Source organism: Python bivittatus, unplaced genomic scaffold (genome assembly GCF_059951505.1).
Source record: "Python bivittatus isolate LINGU-HERP-01145 unplaced genomic scaffold, Pbiv_v1 ctg000440_np1212, whole genome shotgun sequence".
Taxonomy (NCBI): domain Eukaryota; kingdom Metazoa; phylum Chordata; class Lepidosauria; order Squamata; family Pythonidae; genus Python; species Python bivittatus.
Window position 1 is genome coordinate 1170613 of NW_028277063.1, and position 24236 is coordinate 1194848.

Sequence of the window (24236 nt, forward strand, 5' to 3'; positions counted from 1 at the left end):
TCACCCAGCGCAGCGTTGCTGGGAAACCGAGTTCCCTGACAGATTTGATTCACGTTCGTCATGGCAAACAGTAACGTTCCCTCGGAGAAGCCTGTGCTTTCTTTTCTAAACGCACCGCGCCAGACACCTTACGGTCCTTCAGATATTAATTTACAAATTCCAGAAATTCCAGCCACTGTAGCCGATGACGAGGAATGCTGGGAGTTGTAGTTCAGGAACATCTGGAGAGTCTGTTCTCTATAGCAGTGTTTAGCATGATGGGAGTTGTGCTTTACAGCTGTAGCCCGAATTAAGGTGGACGCCCTTTTATTCCCCATGGGAACCATTTTTGGTGAAAACTGCAGGATAAAGAACAAATCAAGTATAAATCATTTTACCCTGCATCATTATTTTCTATATTGCAGAAACTCTCCCTCTCCCCGCTTGTGTTTATCAGGCCACAATTGGGTATATCAGTATTTCTCAACCTCAGCAGCTTTAAGATGTGTGGACTTCATCGATTATATATGTATATATATATAGTAATTAATATCAAATTTCTATTATAAAATTTCCTAATCCATTACATTACTATATTTTCTCATCCAACCATTAATAAAACAAATCCCGTGTCATATAAAATTGCTTATCTTCTTACTCTAATTTCAAATATCAATTTAACTCATCTCTGCACATTCCATAATTTTCAATAACTTCCTCCTGCATAGGTACTTTTTCATTCTTCCAATTCTTAAAAGTTACAGTTCTAACCACTATCAAAACATATTTCATTCTTCACTACATGTTTCAACAAGAATATCTCTAATTTAAAGTCTATATGTTACTATGTCCAACCATGTATGAATTTTAATCTAATATCTTAAAACATTTACAATCAAATACAATTCTTTACTATATATCTCAGTTTTATACCTTATTCAAACACTTGCATAGTTTTAAGTTCACCCTTTTCATTCAATATCCCAAAATATCTAGCTGTTTATTCCTTTTTCTATATTATTGGATAAGAGAAAGCAATAATAAATGTCCTTTCAAACATTCTGCTTTTTGAAGCTTCTGTCAGTTCCATCATTGTTGTATTCCCCTCGTTTTTTCTTTAGGCATCTGGAGTAGTTTCTTTCAATATTGTTTTACTTCTTCTTCTTAAATATTCTCTTAGTACAATTTTCCATTATAATCTTGTATAATCTTTTTCTCACCCTCAACACCAAGAACAAGTCTGTCCCTTTTCATTTATCAATTGATTAACCCTTTTTGATTCTCAGTTTATAAGCCTCAAAATAGTTCTGTTTAGTGTTTCTGATTTCTTGTGCTATTTCTTCCTTTTCCATTGATCCCGTTTTATGTTTAATTAAGTCCATTTTAGCTTTGATGTCTTTTTTTTTTTCTTGCGGGAATTTCTGCAGCTCTTCTTCCAGTTTTTTATAGTCATCCTCGATAGTTTAAAAATCTTTTTCTGCATTGTGTTTCTCGTATAGTCTATTATCAAACCCCTTGTATAGACCTTCATTAAGTCAAAGGATTCTTTATCTTTGTTCTTGCCAAGAGAAAGAAAAAAAAAAGAAGAGGAGGGGAAAGGCTAGGTCTCTTTAAAAGTCCAACTGGGGGGGGGAATAGAGAGCAAAGCAGAGCTTCTAGCAGAAAGAAGAGCTACTGCCACTAAACAAGGCTCTTGTGACTAACTCAAACTTTCCATCTTGAATATTTTCAAAATCGCTTTCAACTCCGCTTTCTTAGTTATTCGGATGGCACCTGTATAAACATGCACATCCCACTATCTTTTTAGAAAACCCAAAGTCCTTGAGAATACGTCACAATGAGAAAAAAAAAAACACCATATCAAGCCTCTAGATGGCAGTGCAACTTTCTTTCATTTACTTTCTCTTAACTCCACTTTCCCCATTTCCAAAACAAAAAATATAAGTTTCTTATAACAATAAAAAAAAATCTTAATCAAAAAAGAAGCTTGAAATAAAAGATTATTAAGTATTGAAAAGAAAAAGCCAATCCAGTTAAAAAAAATTTTTTTTAAAAGAAAAACATCTTGCCAATTCCACTAAAAAGGGAAAGTTAAAAAACAAAGATTTTTTTCCCCCTTTTTTTTTATAAGGCTCAATCTCGCCACTTAATCCACTTTTCTTCACTTTTAAAAATCACTTTAAATTACTTAAGGTGTTCTCTAAGAATAGTTGAATAGTAAAGGTCCATCTCACCTGGTTGACACCCCTCTCCTTCTTCTTCCTTTGGAGCTGTCCCGGCTTTCGCATCGATGGATAAAAATGTATTACTATATGAAATGTATTACTATAATGAAAGCTAAAATTTCTTGTAATAAATGATTGTATAGACTAGCTACAAATGATTAATAATTGATAATTGATAAGTATACAAGTATATTTTGAATAGATGATATGAGAATTTATATAAATGAGTGAAGATTATGAAAGGGGCACCAATGATTTGGTAACTGGTTGACACACGGTATAAAATGGAAGATGTTTTTTTTTATGCCTTTGTATGTTCTTGTTTGTTTATGTATGTTTTGTGTTTGTTGTAAAGAATAAAAAATTTTATTAAAAAAAAAAAAGATGTGTGGACTTCAGTTCCCAGAATTTTCCCAGGCAGCATGCTGCGTTCAGTAGAGCTTACCTCAAGTTACTAATGTATTCCTAAAAGCATGCTATATGGATGGAGTCACATATAAAGCAATGACTCGTTTATGCCTCTGCATTTGGCACCATTGCACCAGTTATATCTGACTTGAGGCAGGTTACCTGCTCTGAAGCTGTCTGGAAGAGCAATTAATGCATATGCAATGGACAACTGTTTGTTCAGGTGGGTCGGTATGCTAGGCCTCTTCAAAAACTTGATGGGCTAGAAGTAATTATATGCTTTCTATGTTTTAACATTGTAATACTTTCCTTGAGTGATTTAATTTGCACTAGAAAAGTTGTTGCAAGTATTTCAGATAATTAAAATGAAGTGACTGAATGATCAAATTACATCACATGCCAAGATGTACATGATCTATGTTCATGCAAAGGTTGATTAGAAGGAGGTAGAGCTCATGATAACTCATGTAGAGCCACATCATCCAAGATCCTCTGAATATGAATATTTGGAGTTCCAAAGGACTTAATTTTAAAAATAATTTCTCATGCGTCTTTTGAGAATTTCTGCTGTGGGGCTTCTTACAGAAAGATGGGATGTAAATTACATAAATAATACTACATCAGAGGTGCTATTAAAAAATGCAATGTATTGATTATCTAGTGCAGTGTTTTTCATTGACACTTTTTTTGTAAACTGTTGTCATGGAATTTTTGCCGAGGAAAGGAGCACAACACTGAGGAGAAAAACCCCAAACTTAATTCAACAATTGTTGGGTGCCTGCTTTCCAAGAAAGAGGGACCCCAAACAATAGAAAGGCAGAGATTCTTATACACTTTGGGGTTAAGAGGCAGGAAATCTGAGAGATCTGATTCACAGGCAAGTTTTGGATAAGTGTTAAACAGGGAAACTGTTTTTCTATCATGATACAAAAACCATGCTTTTGTAAAAGGCACCCAAGTCAAGGAATCCATTACCAAGGAGAACAGATTAAGAAAAGCAGGTGCACGAGTTTAATAACTAGACAACCTGTGATCTGTTGGGTCATCACTTCAGAGATATTTCCTTACCTAAACAGAGAAACAGAATGACCAAGGGCAAAAAAGCAGTGTGAGCAACTTGCAACTGGCTTCCCCATTGACTTTATTTGTCAGGAGAGGGAGATGTCAGAAATCTCCCTCCCTCCTTTCCTTTCCACATATAATATAAGCTTGCACCATTTGCTTTCCCCTCACAATCCTTAGGAGAGCCCCCATGAAGCCTCCTCCTCTTCTTCAACTGACCTGCGGAACTGCCTGCCACTTTGCTGGGGGGAGGTGGAACAAAGGAAGCCATGGACCATGAGGAAAACTGCACCCCCACTCCCCATTCTGGTATGTCTCCAAGGGCCCCCTTGAGGGCGAAGGAGGGCTCACCCATCAACTACCTGCACCCCCCCAGGCAGCCCTACCTTGGCAGAAGGCATTCCAGTCCTTCCCTCATCCTTCCCTCAATGCCCACAACTGTTAAGAAATTTCAAATTTCTGCCTTGTTTCCTTGCTGCCAGCTGATTGGGCGCAGGGGATGGAGGGAGGTGGGGAAAAGGTCGGGAATATGCCCATCATGATCATGTGACCTGGGCTGACTAAGGTGGCACAGCAGCACAGCAATGCTGAAGCAGCCACAAATTTCCCAAATTTCAATCCCATGCGAGTAATGGGTCCCAGATTTTAGACGTATTCTGTAAATTAACCCATTTGAGTTACCTTGGTTCAAAAATTGTTGCCCTGTGGTGCACCATTTCACCCAGTTGAAGGTTACAGAGACAAGAGTTTTAGTACTAGATAGATGGAATTCCAGCGGTTTCTCACCTTGTCAACAAAGGAATCCTCACTGAAGCTGCCCCTAGACAAATCTTTAAGCCACGGTTTCTCAGCCTTGGCAACTTGAAGATGTGTGGACTTCAATTCCCAGAATTCCCCAGCCAGCATGTTGTTTTAATGTGATAGATAAAACTCATTGTTTTAGCGTGATAGTTTTCAGAGGGCTATTTTGGCAGCAGAAACATGGGGTCATGCAACAGCCTGGGACTGGTCCTGTTTTACATGTGCAAATGTGTGTGGGGGGGTAGGAAATGGCAGAGGGAAATGGAGGAAAGAGGAGACACAAGGGGGAGGGGGCAGAAAGAGAAGCAAGGGGAAGATGGGGGAGAGTTTGCAGCCTTATTTTATTATTTTTCCATCACACCGTTTTATCTGATGAAAGGGAAGAGGAAGAATAACTTTTTATCTTATAAACTTGATACACTGCAGACAAAGCTGGAGGTTGTATGAAATTACATTTTTAATGAGTCATTATTGAGAAACATTGATGAAAGCAAATGATTACAATAAATCTGAAACACCATCAGTACAAAATTAATAAAATGCACTAGGGCAAATATTCTATACACAGCCTTTTACTCACTTTTTATTCAAGAATAACACTAAGGAACTTACTTAACATACATAGGACAGGGACGATTCTATTGCTCCCTATGAAAAGAGCCAGCAGAAATGAAAACAAGGCTGGAATCCTTGTTGTTAAACATAATCCTTGATTTGAGGCAATTTTTTTGATGTCCTATTTTGTGAGTTTTAGGTCAAATGCTATTATGGCAAGTAAACATTTTAAATTTAACAAAGTTCCTCAAGTTTGTTGTTGAAAATTTTTTGTCTTATACTTCCTTAGTATTACAGTTTTTGGATAACTGGGTTACACGCACAGGTAGTCCTTGATTTATGACCATTTGTTTAAAGACAGTTTGAAGTTATGACAGCACTGAAAAAGGTGACTTAGACGGGTCCTTGCACTTACGACTGTTGCAGTGTCCCCAGGGCCACATGATCAAAATTCGGGTGTCTGGCAACCAGCATGCATTTACAATGGTTGTAGCATCCCAGGGTCACATGATTGCCATTTGCAATCTTCCCAGGGGGCTTCCAACAAGCATAGTCAATGGGGGAAGCTGGATTTGCTCAATGACCATGTGATTCGCTTAATAATTATGGTGATTCGCTTAACAACCATGGCAGAAAGATCATAAAATTGGGTACGACTTACTTAATGACCGCATTGCTTAGCAACAGAAGTTCTGGTCTCAGTTGTGGTCGTAAGTTGAGGACTACCTGTACTTACCGTTTCAACCCTGCTGGCAATAACATTTACTTAAAAATTGGGGGAGGATGAATTGACATAGAAAAATCAGATGAATGACATCTCAGAATTGTGCAATAAGTGACATAATTCATGAATCAGTGGAATGCAGTAGGAATTGGCCTTGAAATCAAGCCAAAGATGTCTATTTCTTTGTCACCATAACTTTAGCGTGAGAAAGTGAGTTGATAAATTTATAGTTACTCCAGTATAAACAGACCCACTATGTAACTAATATAAGATTTTATGTGGTGTATATGTGTGTGCACCCTCTTAATTATCTGGAAGTGAAATTCGATAGGCTTGTGCATTATGTCTATGGGTAAATTATTTCAGCAACTGATTGGAAAGTCAGTAGACAAAGTGATTCCTTGCAATGTCTGAGAGAAAAATGGAGACATAACACAGCACTGGGACAATAGGTAGAAATTATTGTAGGGACTGGAGCACAGGTACTTGGGCTAGCAAAACATTTGGGGACAGAAGTGGGTGCAAGACTGAACATGCCAGGATGTTCTTGCGATCCTATCTCAAGAACACTAGCACTTCCAGGGCTTTTGTTCTGCTACTATTCTTTCTGCCACAATAAAGTGGAAACCTTCAGTTCATACTTCCTTGTGATTGTTCCTCCAGCTGGTTTTGTTTCAGAAATGAGAGTGACTTCACCACTGTATGACTCCCCTGTCCAAATACACAACTGCCACAATGAAGCAATCAAGTTAAAAACTTGTCTATTCCAGTGTTATCACACAATACTAGGACTAGATCACACCCTATTTCAAACGTATTACCTGATATGGGAAGTCCAGTCTCACTGCTTGAAACACTAGTTTCTGTGGAAATGACTAAGTTACAGGTATGTGTGTTAGGTAGGATTCTTAATTATTTAACTATAGAATAGCATTTGTTTTCACTTTGTTTTCATTCTAGCTCTTGTGAATTAAGTTCTGAAGCTAATTCAAGGACATTTACTAAAAAAAGACAAAGTCCTCAATGATCTGACGACTAAATTAATGAGAAGCTCATGTGTGACTTTTGGAGGCCACTATCTTGCCTATTGCTCACTTCTTGAGATGAGTCCGTGAGATGTCATGTGCTCACCACTAATGGTGGTTCCTCCTGCACATGACTGTTCTGGTTTTGTACTGAATGGAGCACAGAGCTTGAAATGGATCTGGTATGAGTTGTCAGCAGAAAAAGTGAGCAATCCTATAAAGTACTGAACAATTACACCTCTAGAAGATTGGTCTACCATAGTAGACTCCACAATGATAAGAGGCCATTTAGAAGTTTTTACAATTATTCTAAAATCCCATCAGTAGTCAAAATGTCTGTTCTCAGACAGAATTTTACAATCTGACTGTGAAAGGAATTACCTTGAATAAAAACTGGTGGAAGCATCAGTATGGAGTTTTAAGTCAGAGACATTTTGTGGTTTTCCTGTAGTTATCATAAACACACCATCTGAATAATCTCAACATTAATGAAAAGAAATGTCTTTGAAGGTTAATGACGTGTTTTCTAGATAATACTGTAATTAGCTCAATTAAAAAACTTGAAAGTACAATTTTACCTTTACTTCAGATTCAGAAAAAAGAATCTCCAGAAAATAAATCCTGGCTATATGAACCAAAAAATAAGGTCCTTAGAAAATCCTTTTGCTTTTTCTCAGAGCAGATGGAAAACTAAAATCCTGTGTCATGAGCTATACGGTAACAAAAAGCAAAGTTAAACAAAGTGATTAGCTTTGGGTTTCATATACCACATAAAATAATCTTGATCCAATAACAGAATAGAATCCTTATATTGTGTTAGTTAATATAACAAGATGTCAGGTTGGTAGATCTTGGCACTATTGTAAACTCACTACAATGACAGCCCTCTGAAGTGGCATGGCCTCTGTCAGGGACATACTGCATAAAAGAAAATTCTACAATTTGGGGAAGTAGCTCCTCTAAATGAGGATAAAGGTGGCATCATGAAGTAGGCCACCCAAATGTGACTGTCACTAAGGTAGAAATACTTGTTTAAGCCATCTCGGAAACTGGCTTAATCATTCAGCAAAAGATGCTCTTCTAGGGATCAACCATATTTGACAACAATTCTGCCTCTGACTGGAACTAGTCCCGTGGGACAGCCACCAGGCACTGGGGTACACCCTAGGAGAATAGCACATTAACACTGGTACCCAAGGTAAGCACAGAAACTTGGTCTTCCCCAGGATGCACATGGGCCAGGTGACGGGGAAACTGTTGCTTGTATCGGAAAGTTTTCCCACAGGCCGAGCAGGCATATGGTTTCTCACCCGTATGGATTCTCTGATGTTTGACTAGTTTGGAGTTGACATAGAAGCCTCGGCCACACTGGGGACACTTGTAGGGCTTCTCCCCAGTGTGGATCCTCTGGTGCTCAATCAGAGATGAGCTTTGGGAGAAGCACTTCCCGCACTCCTCACATCGGTAGGGCCGTTCTCCAGTATGGACGCGATTGTGAGACACAAGGTGAGTCTTCTTCTTGAAGCGTTTCCCGCAGAGGGGGCAGGGGAAGGGCTTCTCTCCCGAGTGGGTGCGCTCGTGCTTAAGGAGGTTGGAACTGAGGGAGAAGCGCTTCCCGCAGAGCGCGCAGGTGTATGGTTTCTCACCCGAGTGGGTGCGCAAATGCTTCACCAGGTTGGAGGTGCGGCTGAAGGCCTTTCCGCACTCCCGGCAGGGGAAGGGGGTCTCTCCTGTGTGGGTGCGCTGATGTTCTGTCAGAGCGGAGCTGCGGCTGAATCCCCGTCCACATTCAGGGCAGGCAAAAGGCTTCTCACCCGTGTGGATCCTCTGGTGGCCCATCAGGGTGGAGCTTTGGGAGAAGCGTTTTCCGCAAACGTTGCAGACAAAGGGCCTCTCCCCAGTATGGATTCTCTGGTGTTCAATGAGCACAGAGCTCTGTGAGAAGCTCTTTCCGCATTCCATACAATGGAAAGGCTTGTTCACTGGCTTGTGGGGGGCAGAGGGTGGAAGAGGAGGTGGCGGTTCCAGGATACCCAAAAGGTTGATAAAACCTGGAGGATCCTGGGAAGCCTCCTTTGTCCGGCGTCTTCTCACCGGGTTCCTCCACCTCTGTTCTTCCACCTTGGTTTGGTCTTGGCAGTTCTCAGCTCTTGGGTAGCTATTTGGGACCTGCAGCTCTGCTTGTTTTTCCCCACCTCTATTATGAATCCCCCTTTGTCTTCCTTCCCTCTCCTTGCTCCCTGGCACTAATCTTCTCTGTTGCAGGCTCAGAGTGGCTTCTAGGTCCTGCATCTTTAGCCTTCTTTCTGGTACTTCATTCTTGAGGTCTTCTCTCTCATCCTGACTTCCAGCCCCAACTCCTGCAGGCAGAAAGTAGAAAAAGAGTATACAGACATCACTTTCTCATGACTGGAGCCATTATTTGAGTGGAAAATAATCTGTCCAAAATAGGTGTCTAGTTTTAGTGATAGCTCCCTAGACACCCAGGGAGCTTTCTACGCAAAGCACGTAACCTTCCACTCACAGCTTTCAGTGGCTAAAATCCCAAATAATGATGTGACATAATTTTCCTAAATGTTGGGCATATTTGGGGGGAGGGGGCAACCTGAGGCCTATCGATTTAAGGAGTAAGGAATGCTAGAACAGCCTTCTCAAAGCTATACGATAGATTGCACTTTCCATAATGCCAGCCAGCATGACCAGTGGCTCAGATGACTGGGGATTATGGCTGTTTTAGCTCCCATAATCTTTCTATCAGACACATCCATATCTTGCTTTTAAATTGTAGAAAGCGCAAGGCTGCAGAATGTCATACAAGGGAATCCTGTAACTAGGAATCCTTCATTGGGAACATGAATCCAAATAACAGAAAGTAGAATTACAGAAGTTGCATCCCAGCATGACAGATTTTTCTACAGTAATTGGCTGGCAGGCAGTCTGTGGCATTACTTTGCAACAAACCCACAGTTACCTTAACCATGGTTTAGCCAATCTAATTTTCTGGGTCTGCACAACAGAACGAACCATTGCATTGCATGCCAGGCTGACATGTGATGGCCCTTTTGTGGCTCAGTGCATCATGCAATCATGAGCTTCGAAATCTAACACATCTGTGGCTGAAGGCAGCTGCCACTTGCTCTTGAGGTATTGATGGTGTCAGTTGAAAGTGAAGCAGAGGATGGATCTGCAAGATGAGCATTCAGGCTGAAGAATTTAGTTCATAAGGCCTGAAAAAATGCCTTCAGTATAGCAATTAAGCAAGCAGACACTAATAACTATTCCCAGCCCTGGACCATTTTAGCAGTGAAGCAAAGCAGGGATAGATTTCAAAGGAGGAAACAGAAAAACCATTTGCAAGTTCCAAACAACTGCTATACATTTGCAATTCCTGGCATACTAAAGCCTTGGGCAAAAGAAGCAGAATGTACTTAAATGTTTCCCTGTACTGAGCTTCTCTAACCAGCCAATTGCTCCTCTGCTGTGGTACAGATAGAAACAAAGAATTCTAATCCCACATGGAGAGAAAAAAAATTAAATTAATGTGCTGCCTGTCATCTTTGTTTAAAACATTCCTATTTTAAAATATCCCATCCACCTCCACTGTCTCATTTTCTCATTTCACAATTCCCCAATATCCCTTCCTGACAATTACAGAGCTTAAAACCTAATTCTCACAGATCCACAGAGCTGAATATTATTCTGATTTTCACTTTCCTGGCTTTTTCAAGACTTCAAGTTTTCAAGCTGCACAAAACCAGTCTGAAGAAGAGTCCCGCATAACTAAAAAATCTTGCAGTTCCATAACTTGGATTCTAATAAATGGCACCAACTGGCTCAGTGTTTTTGCCTTGCCTGACAGAACAGAGCTATTAAACCGGATCCGTTATTTTCAGAAGTTTTAATCTGTAGCCCCATATAAAACAAAACAGCAGCTTCTTTCTGTTTCCTACGGCTTCAGGCTCCTTGTTAGATTTGTTCTCTATTCTTACCTTTGTCTCTGGATTCCTCCCTTTCCTCCGTCCCTTCTAAATGCTTCCCTTCCATCTCGGGAGCGTCTCTGTATCCTAGAAAATGGATTGTGCAAAAAAAATCCTCACGCTTTTTTTTCTCTTTTCCCAAGGCAGAAGTAGAGCAGTTGCAAAACACTAGACAGTTACACTGTAACAATCCTGTGGCTTGCAAATCGGTAATGCCTACAGAATGATAGAGGGAACCCAGTGATGATGTCATATCCTCACCGAAGTTCACATGATGCAGGGGGAACCATAGAGGGGCGGGAGAGGAATCCTGGAGGTGGTTGCTAGGAAACCAAAGGAAATACCCAAGACAAGGACCTAAGTGGGGGGTGGGAATGAGGACTTTGATTTGGATATATTCGGAAGGATGAGAACAGCCTTTTTTTTACTTCCTGGCAGGCCAATTTGCTATTAATAGCCATGCAATCGGGAGAATTCACAGGGGAATTTACATGACATAACACTGTTGAGGAAATCTGCCCACCTTGATGCCCTGCCTGTTTTGCAGCTGTCAAAAACTAAATGTGTCCCTTTAGAATGTGGGGACTGCTAAGAGTCTGCAGACTCTTTATAAAGTTTTTGGAGACTTTTAATCCGTGTCTTGCTTGCATAGAGGAATGGAGCTGAACCTCACCACCCGGTTGCAAAGAAGGAAGAAAGGGGGGGCTTTCTCAGGGTATTTCTCCAACAGTTGCTATTCCAGAGTTTTAGAAAGCCTATTTCCTCTTGCAGTATGTCAAATGATTTAAAAATATGAGTGGCAATATACCGATTCAAAATATCAAACACCCTATTAGCCTATGAATTCCAAAATAAAAAAAAATAAAATTCTATTTGGGATTGGCCCAGACTATAAATTGATCATGAGAATAATTTTATTTCCACTCCAGTATCTTTCAAGTAACTCTTGATTACTTGCATTCTATACCGAAATGGAAGTCGAAATGTATGTCCAGTGATAAAGCCAGTAATTGGGAAAATCGAAAGATTCATCTTTGTATGAAAGCTATTATTTAAATAAAAAAGAACTGGGGTTTTGTCCCTCCCCTAAAGCACTTTCTTGATTTCTCAATCTGTTTGAGGTATCTTAAAGGTATTAACATAGGAATTCCCGTAAGTACAGAGATCGATCTTGACATAATAATTATTTTCACAACGTTTATCTTTCCCTATAAGTCACTGGCATGTTAACATCTGTTAATATCAATTTGAGATAAGCCATTGCAGATATTTATATTTACAAAAGAAGAAATCTTCTTGGAATATTTGTTTCAAGATATTTAGAAGAAGTTATATACCAAGAAGAACAAGCTATTCACATCTTCATATTAGGGCTGATGGGAAATATAAGAGACTTACTCCAGTTAACTGAAAAACCTGATAATTTATCAGACTGTTTATCAATGAGTTTTGGTACAGAACATCTATACTGGTCAAGAAGATGTAATATATCATCAACATATAATCACAATTTGTATATAATCGCATCCACCATTTTTATATACAGAATTGGTGTGATAATATAGGCCAGTGGTTCCAATGCCAAATATGAGAGGAGATAAAGGATATCCTTGACAAGTTCCACAAAGCATGTAAATAAATGAAGCAATAATTCCACTTGCAATGCTGCTGGTTACAAAGTGTTATTATATTACAATGTATTATAATAATATATTGTAATCCACTTAATTAAAAAAGGAAATCTGTATTTAGCAAAAGTTTGCTCCGAAAGGCTTTCTGTGCCTCCAACAATAATATTGTTTGCATCAGTGTTTCTCAACCTCAGCAACTTGAAGATGGATGGACTTCTACTCCCAGAATGCTGAGGTTGAGAAACACTGGTTTATATTATAATAATATCAATAGCAACTATTGCTGATTCTGATTTTTCTGAATGTTTAACTAAAATGTCAGTTAACGTCATATTATCATCCTTTTATAAAACCAGATTGCATAGTTGACAGTACAGTAACGTCTTCTGTAGTCTACATTTATTTATGGAATTTGTCTACCACCTGGAATTGAACGGACTCAAGGCAGCTTACAGAACTTACATATGAAACACAATACAAAATCTATATAATAATTAAAATAGTAAATCTAAATCTAAATCTTCAATTTAACTTAATACCAAGAGTAATACACTCCGAGGCTAATCCCTGAAGGCCTTCCAGAAGAGTCATGTTTTCACTTGTTTCCAGCAGGTCGTGAGAGTAGAGGTCATCTTTGCTTCAGGGACCAAAATTTTCCAAAGAAGGGGGCCTTCTACAAAGAATGCTCACTGTCAGGCCCCCTCCCTTTGTGCCTTCTGGTAGGTGGGGACCCTCAGCAGTTGCTCCCTAATTCTTAGGGTAGGATGGGCAAAAACCCAAGGAATGTTTAAAAATAATAAATTTACAGTATTTCAAGGAAGCAGACCTTATACACAAGTCAAGTCTTGAACATTTTTATTTACTTGTAACTCTGTTTCAATATCTGTAGCAAGTTGTTGATCAGAATTTTCAAGCTGAACAATTTTTAATGTGAATTAATAATTAAAATTTTTAACTCTGCTATTTTCCAATCCATAGAATCAAATCTCTTATTTGAGTCCAAATAATTGCTTCACCCCATTGCCTGCAGTTGTCTTCTACAAAAATTCATCCTAAAATACTGCAAATCCTGAGCAGGCACTTATAAAGTAACAGCATCTCCACTTACATTTCTTTCTGTTATTAGGTTTGCTTGGGGTCAGGAATGAATTCAGATTTTTGCTGTTTTTCAGCAGCTTCAATTCTGAGAAGTTACCCATCAGAGAGAGAGAAGATTGGGGTGATTGTGCTTTCTTTGTCTACTTGACTTTGGACCTTATAAATTTATCACCACAGAGCAACAGCTTAAAGAAAAGTAATAGCAATTAAGTAATAAAGTCGTCAAAAGATGAGAATATAACCCCTTCAGCTGGTGGAGAACTTGGGATCATAAGTGTCATAACACCAGTCTGGAAGTCCTAATTGTTAGGGTTTTTTTTTTTCCCAGCATAACATTAAAAACCATAGTTTTGGTATGTTTTAGATCACCTTGGGGAAACTGAAAATTTTAAGGATGGCATATACAATTTTAAATTAAAATAAAGAACATTATCTGCTAAGTTAAATATTGCCGGATCCAAAGAGTATCCCTGAGCATGAAGATGGCTACATTCCCATGGGATTCACAAGCAGACTGACTTCAAAGGGTGGTGTTGGAGATGCTGTTTTGATGTGGAACAAGGGCAAACGCCCTTCTTTCCCAAAGATCTCATTTGTGGTTTTCCCACAAATGAAAATGATCTCTTTGTGATAGCTGCCAAGTTGATTTGAGGAAGGGGCCTCTTTCTTTGGTATGAAGAACTCATTTCTGTGCTGTTCTACCTGCTCTTGATAATCCTGCAAACTTACTTCCTCACTATTTTGACTGTGTTTGTCATCTTCATTTGTTTAGGTGTCAAACTGTTTTCTAAATTGTCTTGGAAGTCAGTACTGATAGAAAGGCAGAGAATCTTTTTTTTTTTTTTTTGCAGATCTAGACACCGAGATCTCTTCCCTTTGAGCATGTGCAGAGGGAATACTTTTGCCTATGAAGGGAACCCCCTTTAGATGCAGGTGAAAATGATGTGAGGTTGTCAGTGATGGTGGCTCATATCCTTGATGGGTGCCCTACTAGACACCTAGGCTTCTGCCTAGTACTCCTAGTGTAGCTGTTGACAACCTCAAAAGTAGGTCTCCCACTGGAGGACTGTCCTGTCTATGAGCACTTCTTTGCCACTTCTATGCCTGAAAATTAAAGGTGAGTTAGACACTGTTGAGTCTGGCCTTTGAGCCACAGGATTTCAAAAATATGTACAACCCTGGTTTGGACATAATGCTGAGGCAGGATATATTTGACCTATTGTGAATTTGTTTGAACTTACCCTGAGCAATAAACCTTGGTTTATTTTTAGCTTTTTGAAGCTCAACACCATTTGAAATGATGTTTTAAGGGTTTAGTTTTAACTATGTGTAGTTATTACTAACATCTGACGTGGGAGCTCTGGCTTCTCTATGGTTTGCATGTGTACTTCATCCAAGTCTCTTGCCAATCTACCATTCCCAGGAGAAAGAAGCTAAAGCTGGAGGAAAGGTTAACTAGGAATTAGTTAAATGAGGCATGGCTACTTCATTTCTCTGCAAAGTGAATATGCTAGTTTAACAAACCCTATTAAAACCAATCCTGGTCACATGGTATGCATAAACACACATGTAGCTTGTTGTCAGCTACCTCTGTATAAGGAAAAACAACCCATTGCACCCATGGTATTGTTACTGCAAGAAAAGTAGCACATTACAGATAGTCCTTGCTTAGCGACCATTTATTCAGTGACTCTTCGAAGTTGCGACGGCTACAAACAAGTGATAGTTATGACCAGTCCTCAAAGTTTTGGCCGTCCCAGCACCCTCGTGGTCACATGATTGCAATCTGGGCACTTGGCAATCAGCTCACACTTGTGATGGTTGCAGCATCCCAGAGTCATGGGATTGCCATTTGCGACCTTCCCTGCTGGCTTCCCACAAGCAAAGTCAACGGGGAAGCCAGCAGGGAAAGTCCCAAGTCGCTCTCGTCTCTTTGACCTGGCCGCAGCCACCGCCAGCACTGGCGCATTCACTGGCTGCCTGCCCACCCTGCCTAACCCCACAACCCCTGAGCCCAAAATCACTCATGCATGCCACTGCAGCCGCCTGCACACCCTCCCCTGCCCGGCAGCAGCTACCCCCCGGCCCAAAATCACTCATGTGGTGCTGCTGTGGCCACCTGCACACTCTCCCTTACTTGGCAGCAGCCACTTACCTGCCCCTGGCCTGCTTGTGAGCCACCTGGGACTTGCAACTTCCTGCCAGCTTCCCCACTGACTTTGGTTGTTGGAAGCCGTCGGGAAGTTGTGAGGAGGCCCTCATTTAACAACCTGCAATCCTCACTTAACAATGGCAACAGGGACTGCCAGGATTGCTGTCACTAAGTGATGTGGTCACATGATGTCTCACTTTATGACCACACTATTTAGCGATGGAAATTTTGGTCCCAATTACTATTGTTAGGCAAGGACTACCTGGACCCCAATCTTGGTAGCAGAAATATAATCAGTAATGGCAGTAAAGAGAACTCTGCCCTCTAGCAGCCATTCAGGTTTTTGTAGCCCATGGTAGCCCTACACTATCCGCAGTAGTGCTGCACACTGTACAGTATTTTTTTCTTTATTGCCTTTACCAAAATCAGCCTTAAAACCAATTCAGGCTGACTGTGATACTTAAATAAAGAAATATATTCATGTATGTGCACATATGTGTGAAGCCAGAAAATAAACTTTGTTGAGCTGATGAAAACCAGCAAGATAGCAGTTCCCCCATTTCAAATGTCTAACTCTGCTCAATTCCTTTAAACTCATTTGCATCACAGGATAATCTAATGTAAAGAGCAGTCCCATTTCTCTGGTTCTGTTTTAGAGTGTTCCAAGTTTTAACTGCACCAATATTAGAAAAAACAAAAGCAAATTGATGAAAGACATTTATTTTTGTAAGAGAGAATGAACTAGTTTTAGAATGATATATTTTCACAGATGCAGCTTTTTTTCCCCTCAAGGCAGCTGCCCATGAAATTAAGAGCAAAAGTAGAGTTTTGTCTACCTTTACACCTGCATTTTTTATTTACAAAAACTGCATCGTTTTTAAATGAGCATTAATTTTTTTGCTGCTTCATATTGGTATAACCTGAAACCGTCTCAGCACCAGATATAATCTAATCTGCATATCTGCTTATTTCCATATTCCCTCACACTTGTAATTAAATGCAGATTTGTGGTTTAAACATCAGCCACTTTCCTCTTTATTTACTATCTTCCCTAATTAAGAGATCTTGAGATCCCCCCCCATCTCAAAATGTGTACATTATAAAGGTATTGCTCTGCTATGGGTTATGAAATAAAATGTCAATTTTCAATCCCAAACAACTGAAATAGAGGCAAAAGAAATCAATAAAATTAGTCATACCTTTATTATGGGGATTTACTATGGTATGAAAATACATGAGGATTTTTGCTCTCTTTTTTCTTCCACTGTGACTGTTTCAGAACTGTTTTAGGAAAGCTGCATCTATTTCTTGTTCAGAATCACATGCACTTTCCACTGACAAGGAAAACAGATTTAAAGGAAAGCTTTGAACAAGGCATTCCAGAGTCAATGTCACATTAATACCACAATAAACCTGTGCTCTTGCTCCTTTGACTGCAAGAAATTTCCATGTCCTTCTTCCAAGGGCTCCTGTTTGGGAATATTGCATTTTTTCAACACTCCTTTGTTGTCACTGGAAAAATGTAACTGAGCCATTTTCATTCGAAGTGCGGTGTGATGTTTAATTTGGTGTCACCTCTGAGAATGTCCCTGACATCACTGATAGTGAATGACAAAACTACACAATGTGCTAAAACTATGAAGTGGGAGCTTGTATCTTATCCAGAGAATATAATCTTTGAAGTCCTAACTCAAGGCACTGTCTGTTTTCCCCTTAACGGAGGTATGATGTGCTCCAGTGCCCTAACTGGCAGAACCAACTAATACTTAGCCTTCAGAACTGACTAATCTAGAGGCAAAGTATGTACAAATTCTGATTCTGCAGGAAGCTCTCTTGAAACCTGGAGAATGGCCTAAGGCAGGAAGTGAAACTAGCAACAACTTTCAACATAATTTGGAAGGAGTAATAAGAGAGTAAGAATTGTGTCATATGAGAAAGAGAATGCAGGAGAGGGTAAAATATAAAAGTGATTGTAACTGCTGTTAAGAAGACTGGAAGCTGCTTCTTTATGACTCTTTCCTTTCTTTCTTTCTCTTCTCTGTTTCTTTCTTTGCACTTTCTTTTTCACTTACTTATTACTTTCCTTTCCTTTTCCCTTTCAACATTTGTATTGTTTTTATTCTTCTAAAATGTCTTTAATAAAAATCATATTTTAAAAAATAAAATAAATAAACAGGAGTAAACAGAAATAAACTGGATGAGTTGACAGGTTAATCCACTAGCATGGTTTTTCAGGAGAGGTTGAGACCCAGCTATGCATGAGGCCAAGATTGGTCGAGCTTTTTTTCTGGATTTCAAGGAGTGGGGGAGGATTCTGTTTCAAAAACTATAATTTTCAGGCTTACAAACTAGTTTTGTGTTTCACATCTCAAAAATGAAAGGAAACCATACCACTGATTTTCAGCCATTAGTTAAAAGAGATCCCATGGTGTACAAAAAAGGTCTGAGGGCATGTGGGTCCTGGGACGTAAGACTGGTTACTCCTGCCCTGTTAGGACTGAAAGTAAAGAACAAGATCATTGCAGTCTTAAGAAAAAGAAAAAAACCCAGACTAGGTACACTATCTGCCAAGCTGAGGGAGAAGAGATTTGATTCCAAAGATGATTTTACTGTAATTTTTGCCTTCACGAGACTAAAATTAGCCAACTGCAGATGCAAAGGACTTGGGCACAGCTGTAATGAGAACTATAAAGTGGACTCCAGATTTAGTCAGAGGAGACCTCTTGAAATAAAGTAAACTTTTAAGACTCTGAATCTGACTCAGTCTGGATCCAGAGGCAGGAAGAGAATGAAAGAGTCTCAAGTAGTAAAGAAAACACTAGGTGCCCTTGTTCTATGCTTTCTTAGAGACTGGTGTCACAGAAGGAGTTTCTGCCCAAGAGAAGAGTGGAAACTGGTTCCAGCTCCTCCCCTTCCGGGTGCATCTGCTTCTGGTGACGGGTGAACTGAGGCTTGTAACGGAAGGCTTTCCCACAGGCCAAGCAGGTGTACGGTTTTTCGCCTGTGTGGATCCTCTGGTGCTTGATGAGGTTTGAACTCACACAGAAGCTCTTCCCACAGTCTGCACATTTGTAGGGCTTCTCCCCAGTGTGAATCCTCTGATGCTCGATCAGGATGGAGCTTTGCGAGAAACATTTCCCACATTCCTCACACCGGTAGGGCCGCTCCCCAGTGTGCACACGGTGGTGGGACACGAGGTGGGTCTTCTTCTTGAAGCGTTTCCCACAGAGAGGGCAAAGGAAAGGCTTCTCCCCTGAGTGGGTGCGCTCGTGCTTAAGAAGGTTGGAACTAAGGGAGAAGCGCTTCCCACAGAGGGTGCAGGTGTATGGTTTCTCACCCGAGTGGGTGCGCAAATGCTTCACCAGGTTGGAAGTACGGCTGAAGGCCTTTCCGCACTCCTGGCAGGGGAAGGGGGTCTCTCCTGTGTGGGTGCGTTGGTGCTCTGTGAGGGTAGAGCTGCGACTAAAGCCCCGCCCACACTCCTTGCACGTGTACGGCTTCTCGCCTGTGTGTGTCCGCTGGTGTTCAACCAGGGTGCTGCTGCGGCTGAAGCTCTTTTGGCACTCGCTACATGTGAAGGGGCGTTCCCCTGTGTGGATTCTCTGGTGTTCGATCAGGTTGGAGCTCTGCGAGAAGCTCCTCCCACAATCAGTGCAATGGAATGGCTTCTCTGGCATGTGGTAGGTTGATCTGGGAGCTGGGGTTACCTCTAACATACCCAGCACATTGTTGTAATTTCCCAAGGCTGCTACATTAGCTCTCCTACGTTGATGTCTGAAGAGCGATCGGTTTACCTGCAACTCCTCTTGAGTCTTACAAGCATGTTGGCAGGCCTGGTGTGAAGCGCTGTGTGCAGCTGTTACACTGGCAAGATACATCACTTCTTTCTTTGTTCTCCCATTACCTATATAAAGAACAGAAAGTGTCAGAACTACAGAAATCGTTGGCCCAGAATTGTTTTAAAGTGTTGTATATTTGTCTTAGCATATCAAATTTGCAAACTGATCTGGACTGCAGATTATAGCTTCTGACATCATGGAATATGCCTTTTAGAACTGGTTTGGAGCCCTGACTATACATATACCAATGCAAGTTGACTATTAATCTAGGCAAAAGGAAATACCACTTTTTGAATTAACAGTTTTGCTCAACTTCTCACCTAGACATCCACTGTCCCTCGGGATTTTGCCTTCTGCAATACAGTAATTGAATGTCTTGGAATGTATTCATTTCCATTATCTTGGGCCATCAAGACTTTCTCAGTTGAAAGCCCACCTGTAAGAGATGCAGGTTTTATACTCACTCTCTGGATCTAGAATGTGATTCAATGTGAAAAAAAATGCTACAAAAACATTACCTCTATAACGAATGCACATTTTCCCACAACGTACAGTGTATTGCTATTATGCACATAATCCCAGTCATTAAAATAATTATATAAATAACAGTCAGTGAGGAATGTTAACACAGGAATGAAAAAGTAACCAGAAATTAATCAGTGCCTATGAAATAATTTAAAGGCAAGGACTTATAAGTGTTCTTTTCCCACAATTTGAGAACCATTAATAATCAAACTCTTCAGCACCAGGGCTTTTTCTATTGAACATACCATGCAAATAACAACTGCACCTGACTGATTTCTTCAAGTTAATTTGAGATAATTAATTGCTTTATGCTGCCTTTCTATTCTTTTTAGAATAGAGCCATGACAGTCAGATTAAAAGGAAGGAGGAATGATATAGAGTACCAAAATGATAATGTATAATAATTTGAGATGTATTTCATCCCCAGCCTATTCATGGTTCCAATTCAAACTTGGACCATAAAAAGTAATAAAGTTAATAATATTGTATGTATTTGGGAGTGGAGAGTCAGCAATCCCAGCCAATTCTTGTGTATTTGGGATTGTTATTTTTTCTGAACTAAGGAGTGGCTTTGCACATGCATTCTTCAAAGGAGGGGAGGAGAAACATGGCAAAATAGGTGAAATTTACATCCAGCTCTTTAAATAAAAATAGGCATATTACATAAATTGTACTAGAGGAATACTTTAACAGGAACCTCCCCATTTCTTTTCACTAATTGATACATCTTTGCTTATAATTCTCTGAGTCAAAGTTTAAAATGGCATAAAGGAACCAAATCAAGAATGGAGAGACATACATTTGGATAATATTAATATTCCAGCTACATAAACAACAAACGCAGAATCAAAAGATACTAAATCTGAAGAGGTGGTTGAAAAATGAATTGGGAAGAAGGGCAATGCCAAAGAATGCTCAAATTACTCCACAATTGATTTCACATGCTAGCAAGGTCATGCTCAAAATTCTACAAGCTAGGCTTCAGCAGTACATGAACCAAGAACTACCAGATGTACAAGCTGAGTTTTGAAGAGGCAGAGGAAGTAGAAATCAAACTGCCAACATTCGCTGGATCATGGACAAAGCACGAGAACTCCAGAAAAACATCTACTTCTGCTTCATTGACTATGCAAAAGCCTTTGATTGTGTGGATCACAACAAACTGTGGCAAATTCTTAAAGAGATGGGGGTACCAGATCACCTTACCTGTCTTCTGAGAAATGTGTACGCGGGCCAAGAAACAACAGAACCAGTCATGGAACAACCAATTGGTTCAAAATAGGGAAAAGAGTACGACAAGGCTGTATACTGTCACCCTGCTTATTTAACTTATATGCAGAGTACATCATGAGAAATGCCAGGCTGGAAGAATCACAAGCCGGAATTAAGATTGTAGGGAGAAATATCAACAATCTCAGATATGCAGACGATACCACCCTAATAGCAGAGAGTGAAGAAGAACTAAAGAGCCTCTTGATGAGGGTGAAAGAGGAGAGTGCAAAAGCTGGCTTGAAACTCAACATTAAAAAAACTAAGATCATGACATCTGGACCCATCAATTCCTGGCAAATAGAAGGGTTAGAAATGGAAGCAGTAACAGACTTTATTTACTTGGGTTCCAAGATCACTGTAGACGGAGACTGCAGCCATGAAATTAAAAGATGGTTGCTCCTTGGGAGAAAAGCTATGGCAAACCTAGACAGCATATTAAAAAGCAGAGACATCACTTTGTCGACAAAGATCCACATAATCAAAGCTATGGTTTTTCCAGTAGCAATGTATGGCTGTGAGAACTGGACCATAAGGAAGGCTGAGTGCCAAAGTAGGGATGCCTTTGAACTGTGGTGCTGGAGAAGACTCTTAAGAGTCCCTTGGACTGCTAGGAGGTCAAACCAGTCAATCTTAAAGTAAATCAACCCTGACTGCTCATTGGAAGGATTGATAATGAAGCTCAAGCTCAGAGAGTTTGGCCATCTAATGTGAAGAGAGAACTTTTTGAAAAAGACCCTGATGCTGGGAAAGATTGAAGGCAAAAGGAGAAGGGGATGCCAAAAGATGAGATGGTTAGATAGGATCACCGAAACAACGAACGTGAAATTGAGCAAACTCCGGGAGGCAGTGAAGGACAGGAAGGCCTGGCGTGATATGGTTCATGGGGTCATGAAAAGTCGGACACGACTTAACGACTGAACAACATAGATTATACAGTAGAAAAAGATTAAGACATGAGACTAATTCACAGAAGTATGCCCATTGTCAAATCCTTGTTTTGCATATTTATGATCAATGTGTTGCAGAATCATGCATCACGAATTTAATCCCCAACATTTATTAATTCAAAGGGTACTGCAGCTCATTGCTCTGGCCACGTATGCTGTACTTTGTGCAATTAAGCACAATTAATTAATAAGTAAAATAAATGGCAGAGGTCATGCATGATTGTAAACTAGGAAATTCTGAATCACAGTCTGTTGAACCAGCTCCAATGGCCTAGTTAGGCTAAGCCAGAAGCAAAGACTCCTGATAGCTCAACATATTGAGCAAAGATGTAATTCAGAAGAGGTAAATAAAACTAAAACCAGTAGTGGGGAAGATGTGAAGTTGACTGAGAGCAAAACACACCTGTTTTCCTTCAAACCATGTAACAAAGAAAGGAGGAAAAGAGGAACCCAAAATCATGATCTTGGAAGAAAAATAAAACGCTTGAAACCTTAGGATTTGCAAAAATAAATAATGGAAAACATGGTAGAAGTGTACAAAGTTATGCACGGGGAGAAGAAAGTGATGAAGATCTTCTCTCCAAAATGGTCGAATGGGATCACCCCTGGAGGCAGAAGGGTGGACCATTCATCCAGGCACAGTAAAATACTTCGCTGCCACGCAGTACATCGGCAAACCGCGGGATTTGCCACAGCCTCTTAATCTGCACAGTTTTAAAAGGAGGATTAGCCAAACTCAGCGAAGAGGACAACAAGATCAGGTTGTGGCGACCCCCGGGTCCTAGTTAAATGTCCGTTTACGGAAGAACTGGAAGTGGCGACCGCTTCCCTTAATCTAACCACCGCAGGCACCGAAGGCTGGGCTGGATGGGCCTCTAGCTTGCCCCCACCTGCCTCGCTGCTGTCTTGCTGAATTCACGGTACTCCCAGGCCGTCCCCAGTGAGTCTGGGGTGGATGAGCCTTTGGGGGGGGGGGGGCCTAGGCTGCACTCCTCCATGCTTTTGGCAGGGCGCAATTCCGCCCGGCCCTGACCCTCTCCGCCCCGGTCTCTTTTTGCGCATCCCGAAACAGCCGCCTCCCCCGCCTCAAAGACACCAAACGCTCACCAGCCTCCCTGTGCAGCCCAGGAGACGCCTCGTGCCCCCCAAAAGGCGGTCTCCGCGAAATCCCAGCCTGGCACCCAGGGTGCCCCCTGTGCCGGCGTCCAGCCCTTTCCCTCGCGCTGCGGGGCAATCCTGGCGGAAGGCGTGCGCGCCCTGCGTTCTCCGCGCGGGCGTCCCGGGCTGCAAGGCGCGTGGCGAGCCAAGGCCTTTCTTGCAAGGCGGCTTCAGCACCCGGGCGAGATCAGAGTTGGTTTTCCAAGAGCCCCCACGCCTTTCAAGGAGTCTTCTTCTCTTCCGGGAAGCGGGGGGGGGGGGGATCAGAGCCGCCTTGTTCCTGGAAAAATATCCCCGCAGGGTCCAGTGCAGGCGGAGCGCCTTTATCCTCTTTGTGGAGAAGGAGCCGAGGGGAAGTGGAATTGCACGAGAGGGAGGGGAACCGGCTGCCGTGGCTTCGACCAGTTGTTCCCGGGCCAGGCATGCTGCATAACTCCCTAATAGCAACAGGGCCCAATATCGCCTATTAATTGCCCAAGACGACCTCGCCATTGTGCTTAATTTTTTTCTTTCAGCACAAAAGCAGACTTTGGCATCCGAGCGGAAGGGGTGGGTGGGAGGGAGGTGGAGAACTCATTTGACTCAGACATAGACAAACACTTCTGGCCACAAGCAGTTCTGAAACTGTTCTGGTGGAGTACTAAATGAAGCAGCACTGAAGGGTTTTGACCACTGCATAAAAACCATGGTGTCTTCAGTCATGGTATTTATTATGTTTACAGATTGGTCTTGGACCCTGGTTGCTTCTCAAGAATTAATGCTCAATATTTAAATGGCATTTCCATCATCTGGCAGTCTTCCTAATTGTCTAGATTAGTTAAGGCATGTTGAGTGGAGGAAGATTGCCTAAACTAGTGT

The 24236-nt window shown here is 41.0% G+C and overlaps 2 protein-coding genes across 3 annotated transcripts; both read right to left on the minus strand.

Moving 5' to 3' along the window:
• Positions 1 to 4908: 4908 nt before the first annotated feature.
• LOC148215696 (uncharacterized) lies at positions 4909 to 10980 on the minus strand. Its single transcript, XM_088142596.1, has 2 exons — positions 10769 to 10980; positions 4909 to 9139 (listed from the first exon to the last, which is right to left on the minus strand). The coding sequence occupies exons 1-2, from the start codon at positions 10821 to 10823 to the stop codon at positions 7944 to 7946; spliced, it is 1251 nt and encodes a 416-aa protein (XP_087998722.1). The 5' UTR covers positions 10824 to 10980; the 3' UTR covers positions 4909 to 7943.
• A 6830-nt stretch (positions 10981 to 17810) lies between these two features.
• LOC103066497 (uncharacterized) lies at positions 17811 to 23915 on the minus strand. Of its 2 annotated transcripts, XM_025174800.2 has the most exons (3): positions 23328 to 23915; positions 19797 to 19912; positions 17811 to 19541 (listed from the first exon to the last, which is right to left on the minus strand). In XM_025174800.2, exon 3 carries the CDS (start codon positions 19513 to 19515, stop codon positions 18481 to 18483), a length of 1035 nt encoding a protein of 344 aa, XP_025030568.2. In that variant the 5' UTR covers positions 19516 to 19541; positions 19797 to 19912; positions 23328 to 23915; the 3' UTR covers positions 17811 to 18480. The 2 variants fall into 2 exon arrangements, with proteins under 2 accessions (XP_025030568.2, XP_087998724.1); XM_088142598.1 differs by lacking the exon at positions 19797 to 19912.
• Between the last annotated feature and the right edge of the window lie 321 nt (positions 23916 to 24236).